Consider the following 7329-nt stretch of genomic DNA (forward strand, 5'->3'; position numbering starts at 1 on the left):
AAGAAAAAGAGTATATAGCCCAAATCAGAAAACATTTTCACTTTAAATATTCAAAGGCAGCACATGCCATATGCAATAGAAGAAAATTCCATTAAAGAAGAAAAAGTAATATATACTTGAAAATGCCTGTGTTTCCTTCCTTGTAGATCTGAAATGTTCTAGTTTTAAAAACACATTTAGCAAATGCAACACAGCTCATTCGGGGTTGATTTGAGTTCACAAAATATGTTTATTATATGTAAGAAAGCATACAGCCAATAAAATTAAGAAAACATTCACAATACATAAATAACACAGACCTGATGCAGGAGATATTTTTCCGATTTTTTTTCTTTTCACTGATCGCATCTAAATGTTAAGTTAATTGCTTATGAAGAAGAATACTTTGTAAACATTTCAAAGAAACTCTGTTGAAATGCTCCACAAGTTAGCATCTGGCGAGGGAGGCTTACGATACTTTTTACAGTTCAGGTGATGACACAAGAGCTTGATTCCAAAGCACAGAGTAAGGACTAGCATTTGTCAAAAGAGATGCTGATGGCTTTGGGAGGCTCAACACACCCAAAGAAAGGGTCCTTCTGTTTCTCCCATCAACAGAAGTATCTGACTCAAGGATGAGAATGAGGCACTATTCGTTAGTTAGTATACCATTAACATTTAAAGACTTCTTTTAAAATCAGCTCTAAGTTCAGATTAAAGCACTACAAAAAGTAGCCCCACTGAGTGGCTTGGTTTGACCTGGTAAGATGGAAATGCAGGGGTTGAGTTTTGTCCGCCAGTGGGGCTGCTGTAACCCACTGTCTGCACATCTCTCTCCAGGAAAGCCATTTGTTTGGTTCGGAAAAACTGCTTAACACATGAAATGAGAAAAGATGGAGAGGGCCAATTATTTTACATAAATACAAAGCAGCATATACTTTTCATTACACCTAAGATCATAAATTTAATCCTGGATTCTTCTTTAGCTGGCTTTTATTTAAGATATTTACAGAAGTGCAAATTCCCCTGGGAAAGTCTTTTGTCATTTAAAATGTTTTTAACACAATAGTAGCTATATTTTTTTAAATTTTTCAAAATCTTTTCAGAAAAACAAAAAGCATTTATAGCATTTGTCAGTTCTCACCTTGCATTTATTTGTGTCCATGAGCTTTAAGGAATCATTTCAACTTTACTCCCTTACCTAACAGTTTTTGCTCTGTTTCTAAAAGTTATGCATGAACATTTAGAATCTCACAGAGTCTGTGTGTTTGTTTCATTGGCTTATAAAGTGCTAGTTCAATGGCCAGAAATGTGGTTGTAAGGTCTTGGATAAAACTCATTAATTTATCCTATTAAATATGATAAATATAGATTTATTATATAATAAATTAAAAATATCCATATAATACAATAAATAAATAGAACCAATATCAACAAAACATCTCTCAATTCTGGAAAGAAAAATTCTCATTCCTACTGTAAGCCTCAATTAATGTTTTAGAAATAATTTACGAAGGCATGCACCTACCTTTACAATCTGAAACCTTTGCTCGGAACAGTGTTAGCACCTGTTTGTATACAGCAAACTCAACCTATCTCATTTCCTTCCTGGAAACATTTGATTTTTAAGTGAATCTGTTCACTGTTGATTCTTTGCCCTACTTTGCAAGTCCTAAGATAAGAATACATTTCTAAAAACAATTTTGAAGCCAAAGACATGTCCCTTGTGGCTCCCCATGTTCATACTGTCCCCGTTTGATTGACTATGAACAACACAGAAAAAACACTGGAATGTATTTGAAAATATAGTTAGTTGTGTGTTGGAAAGCAGCAGAGGGCTCTCCTGACACCCCAGAGTCTCACCATACCTTAGTTTCTTAACAGCAAGCCCCAGAGAAATCTCCTCTAGCTTTTGGGATGAGCATGTGTGGCAGGGTTCATCCTGGACTTCAGGTTGGGTGCTGTCCATTTTGTGTAATGGGTTGGATCTTCTCCAGAGAGACGTCAGTGTCATAGTCCAATATGACCGATAGGGCTGGGGACAGCTTCTCCAAGGGTCTGGCTATTCCAGCTGCCTCCTCCTTTTTCAGGTCCTCAGAGGAGCCCACAGCATGTGGGATTAGGTAAACCAGATTGCACTCCTTGGAGATGGAGCCTCGTGGCTCGTGATGGCTAGAAAACATCGCGGCCCCATTGTTATTGATACTCACCGTCTCTATGGCATTATTCGTCGCAGGGCAAAGTCTGTAGCATCCTAAGAGGGTTGAAAATGCCTTCCGAAAATCAGCATTAAAGGCATAAATGATGGGGTTCAAGGATGAATTTGCCCACCCAAACCACACAAACACATCAAAGGTGATGGAATCAATGCAGAAGGGCTGCGTCTCCCCAGACCCACAGAAGGGCAAAATGCAGTTCAAGATGAAGAAAGGTAGCCAACAGCACACAAACACGCCCATGATCACCGACAGAGTCTTCAGGACTTTAGTTTCTCTTTTGAAGGACATCTTAAAAGAACTTTCTGGTTGAGAACATTCGACAGGCTTTCCATTACCTGTGGTAGTCTGGCAATTCTTGGCATGGACTGCTGCCCTCTCCAAGGCCGCAATGCGCCGTATTTGTTTCTGGGCAATCCTGTAGATCCTGGTGTAGGTGACAATCATGATAGCCACGGGGATGTAAAAGCTTATTACGGAGGATGAGATGGCATATGTCCTGCTCAGGCTGGAATCACAGTTGTCTATGGTCTCACCCAGAGAAGTGGCATTCCCATCAGAGGGGCTTGTGGGTTTTGCCTTGTGCCAGCTGAGCTGCACTGGGATGAAGGAGATGAGTACAGACAAGGTCCATGCCACACTGATCAGGATGAAGGCTGCCTTGGGGGTCATCTTTCTCTCATACCGGAAAGGGCTGGAGATAGCCCAATACCTGTCCACGCTGATCACACAGAGATTGAGGATGGACGCGGTGGAGCACATGATGTCAAAGGCCACCCAGATGTTACAGAAGGACCCGAAGGGCCAGAAACCAGCAATCTCAGCCACTGCTTTCCAGGGCATGACCAAGACAGCCACCAAGAGATCTGACACAGCCAAGGAGATGACAAAGAAGTTGGTTACCTTGGACCGCAGGTGTCGGAACCTGATCACGGCAGCACAGACCAGCGTGTTCCCCAGGAGCGTGGACAGGATGAGCAGCGACAGGAAACAGGCTGTGAGGATGCGAACAGAGAAGTCCCTCTCCACCACCAGCCCGGTCCCGTCCATGGTGGAGGTGTTCAGAGTCCTCATCTTCCTGAGAGAAAGCACATCAGGGGCTCTGCCACCCCTTGAGTTCCTAAGCAGGGAATAGGGCTCAGTCAGACTTTCAGGAGTCCTCCTCACCAGGCAGTCCCTTGTACACCCCGATTGCTTCCTGGGCAGAGGACCTCACCAACATTCCATCAGAGGACCGCTTGAGTGGCAATCCAAGTCAATCCCGTGGACGGTCACTCTTGATTTCTACATCTGCCTTCTGACTCCCTTGCTGCAGGTCAACTGTCTTGGGCACCAGCCACTCCGTGAATTCCCCAAAGAAAGCACTTTTTTTTTTTTTTAAGCATATTCTAAATCATCAATCCGGTGACTGCTGGGCCTCAGCTCTGCTAGTCAGTTGCAATCACATTTCGGAGCTGTTGCTTCTCTGGTGGTGACAGGAAATTCTCCCCTTCTGAGACACAGCTGAAAATACATGTCTTCTCGCTCCTCCAAGCCCCTGGCTCCTCAGCAGCTCTCCAAACGCCTTAAAAAGCAAAGGAAAAACGCACGGTCTTTCTCCAAGACTTAAGCAGATCGCATCTTTACTCACGTCAAGCCCAACCTAATAATTCCCAGAGCAAGCCCGTCAGGGTCCACCTACCTTGCCTTGGTGTCGTCTCTCTCAAAGCCCCTGCAGCTTGGAATGTGGACTTCCTCTGGCGCAGCGGCTCCGAAACGTTGAGGAGGCGCGCCTGAGTCCAACCCGCTACATACAGCAGGGGTTCGGCTACCGGTGCGCAAAAATCTCCAGGGCGGGTTTGGGAAAAAGGACCCCAGGCCAGGCCCCCAAACAGGCGGTGCCGCCCCACTGCCTTGAACAGCTAGAGATTGTTCCAAGGGCACTGGACCCAGGCTAAGGGCTTCTGGGCGCTCGGAGCTTCCTTGGGAGAGAGCACTCCCAGGACTGGTCACCTGGGCAGCTTCTTTTCTTGGCTTCTTTCCTGGAGCCCAGAGCCTGGGCGCCCCTCGGGCGGCCTTCAGTCCTACAGGGCAGGGCCTTGCGCCTGCCTGCAGGCACTGCCCGCGACTTCTCAGCAGCCTGTGGCAATGCGAGGCAGCGAGCCGAGCTGGCACCAGCGGGCGCACCGGCTGCCGGGGTTCCCGCGGGGCACAGCCCACTCCGCCCGCGCGTCCCCTCCCCGGCCCTGGGGGCGGTCCCCGCTTGACAGGCAGATTTGCAGGCGACAGCCGCACGTGGTCCCCCTGGATGGTTCTGCGGGCGCGGTGGGCGGAGGACGCCTCGGTGAGAGCTTGCCCTCCTCGGTTACCTCGCCAGTTTCCGGAGCCCCGCGCAGCACGCGCGGGGCCCGCGAGACAAATCCGTTGTCAGAGCCTCAAGTAAGCTGGAGTCTCCCGAAAGCAAAGCTCGGCCCCGACATCCAGAGCCTCTTGGGGTCAACCCCTAGCCCGACCCAAAGCCCCAAGCGAGGGGAGCGCTCCCACTCTCAGCACACCAACTCCTAGAACAGCTGGCCAGCGTCCGACCTGCGCGGTCTCCAAGTGCCCCCTAACTAGGGTGAGAAGTGCCCAGCGGCGCCTGTACTCACCGCTCGCGGGGAGGGCGCGGGGCAGCGGCGATCCAGGCCAGCGCGCACCGCTGCGTCCCAAGGGCACTCACTCCTCCGCCGGGGTGGCGGGCGCGTCCCGGCTGCGGTCAACGCCGGACTGCAGCCGGTGCTCCGCTCCTCTGGAGCGCTCAGCCCGAGCGCCGCGCGCTCCGTGAGCCTGGGGCGCCCTCTGCCGGCGACTGCGGCTTCCCGCGCTCCAGCTGCGGCCTGGCAGGTACCAACCTCACTCAGAAGGGTTCCAGCGACCGCCGGGGACCCCAGTCCGGACTCGCTTTTCCCGGTCCTTGACGGACAGAACCTGAGAACTGGGAAGCGGAAACTTCTTCACTCAGGACTTCTCCGCTTGAAATACCCCGAAAAGCGGACAAGGGGGAAAAATTTGACTTTGCTGGCCTTGCATTCGTGAACCAGCGTTTCCTCCTGTGCCCCCGCTGCGTTCCGAACCTGGGGCGCTAGAGCAAGCAGGACCCAAGCCTTACTCTCAAAGAGAACGGCAGAGCGGGCATTGACCCAGCAGCGTCCGCGTTCCCGGTGCACGTCTTACATTGTTCCCCCCTTAAAACAATCCTTCCCCCCAGGCCGGCTCATCCCGCTTCCCCCGGGTGGCAATGAGGCATGGAAACGTGGTGGGGCCTGCCCAAAGTCACGCAACTGACGCAGGAGTCGCGCTGCTGCCTGCCTGTTCTTTTAACTCACCACATTTGGCACAGGAGCCCATAAACTGGAAAATTACCTACAGGGCTAAAATACAAGGAAGAATCAGACAGAGGCAGCGGGGCCTGGTGGAAAAGGAGCCCCCAGCCTCTCCCAGTTGCCCCAGGCAAGCTCACAAGTGAGAGTTTGCACTAACTGTGCATAAATGGCGACATGTGGTGCCATCCTGTACCTTCCAAAAGGTGGGAGGAGAATAAGCATGGAGCCCCCAAGATACGCTGCCTGACTTCCTGGTCCGGCCGTGGCACCGTCGGCTGCATGTGCACCTCTCCTCTCTGAGCTCCGGTTCTTCCTCTGTGAAACGGCGATGGCATAACAAGATTGTCAAAAGTATTAACCGAGACGGTGTTTGCAGAGGGCTTGGCACCAAACCTAGGGCCCAGTTAGCCCTCCATGGGCAGGAACCCCTGGGACTCATTAAAAAACCGATAGTCCAGTCTCCACGAGAGCCATGCACCACGTCAGAAGCAAGAATTTTCTCTGTAAAACACCCTGAACCAAAGTAATAATTCCATCTAATTCGCCAGTACAAACTGCATCTTGGTTATTTATTTATTTAGAGACAGAGTCTCGCTCTGTCACCCAGGATGGAGTGCAATGGCACTATCTTGGCTTACTGCAACCTCCACCTCCTGGGTTCAAGTGCTTCTCCTGCCTTACCTGCCCGAGTAGCTGGGATTGCAGGTGGCCCACCACCACGCCCAGCTAATTTTTGCATTTTTAGTAGAGACGGGGTTTCACCATGGTGGCCATGCTGGTCCCAAACTCCTGACCTCAGGTGATCCACCTGCCTTGGCCTCCCAAAGTGCTGGGATTACAGGCGTGAGTCACCGTGCCCGGGTTTTGCACCTTGGCTTTAGATGAAAGGGCCATATTGCTGGCACAGACTCTCCTGTGCCTGTGCTCACAGCTCTCTCCCACCCATAGCCTTGCCGTCACACACAGTGTCCAACAGACTAGGGGTCAGAGACACAATTGTTGCCACACACATTCCCCAAGAACTGCATTTCTGTAGAGCCCTAAGTCATGCCTAATGTAACACTTTCCCCAAGGCAGTCATTCTCCAAGCTTCTTGACCTTGTTTCATTTTCTTTCTTCCTCTTTTACTAATAAACACAAATTAAAGGATATGTTTCTGGTTCAAGGTTGTCATGTAAACCTGAGCACTTAACTCCTGACATTCTACCCTGGCATCTGCAATTTTCCACTGAAACTACCCAGAAATAAAATAGGTAGGGGAAATTCAGCATTAACCTTGGAAAGCAGGAAAGGGCGGGATCCTGATCTGCAGGATAAAGAGCCAGTGGGATTGAACTAGGGGAGGCAGGACTCTGGAGGAATATTCCATATGGCGAGAGAAAGTGCTTCTCCAGCCTGGAGGCAGTAACCTCAAAAGAATACACTAACAGCCCTGCCACCTAAAGATTGAGGTAGCAGACCCTGAAGGTGAGGATAAGGCCAGTTTGAGGAGTAAATTTTCTGTCTAATGACTGCCTTTCAAAAATACCCCCAGCTGGGCAAGGTGGCTCACGCCTGTAATGCCAGCACTTTGGGAGGCCGAGGCAGGGGATCACAAGGTCAGGAATTCGAGACGAGCCTGGCCAACATGGTGAAACCTTGTCTCTACTAAAAATACAAAAAATTAGCTGAGCATGGTGGCGCGCACCTGTAATCCCAGCTACTCAGGAGATTGAGGCAGGAGAATCACTTGGACCCAGGAGGCAGAGGTTGCAGTGAGCAGAGATTGAACCACTGCACTCCATCCTAGGCAA

General features: G+C 50.0%; 1 protein-coding gene across 2 annotated transcripts; it reads right to left on the reverse strand.

The window, feature by feature from the left end:
• Positions 1-205: 205 nt before the first annotated feature.
• Positions 206-4951, reverse strand: DRD1 (dopamine receptor D1). 2 transcript variants are annotated; one of them, XM_032260388.1, is made up of 2 exons: positions 4823-4951; positions 206-3759 (listed from the first exon to the last, which is right to left on the reverse strand). In XM_032260388.1, exon 2 carries the CDS (start codon positions 3267-3269, stop codon positions 1929-1931), a length of 1341 nt encoding a protein of 446 aa, XP_032116279.1. In that variant the 5' UTR covers positions 3270-3759; positions 4823-4951; the 3' UTR covers positions 206-1928. The 2 variants fall into 2 exon arrangements, with proteins under 2 accessions (XP_032116279.1, XP_032116278.1); XM_032260387.1 differs by lacking the exon at positions 4823-4951 and adding an exon at positions 3877-4382.
• Positions 4952-7329: the final 2378 nt, after the last annotated feature.

This window comes from Sapajus apella, unplaced genomic scaffold (assembly GCF_009761245.1).
Source record: "Sapajus apella isolate SASKATOON/1434 unplaced genomic scaffold, GSC_monkey_1.0 scaffold117, whole genome shotgun sequence".
Taxonomy (NCBI): Eukaryota; Metazoa; Chordata; class Mammalia; order Primates; family Cebidae; genus Sapajus; species Sapajus apella.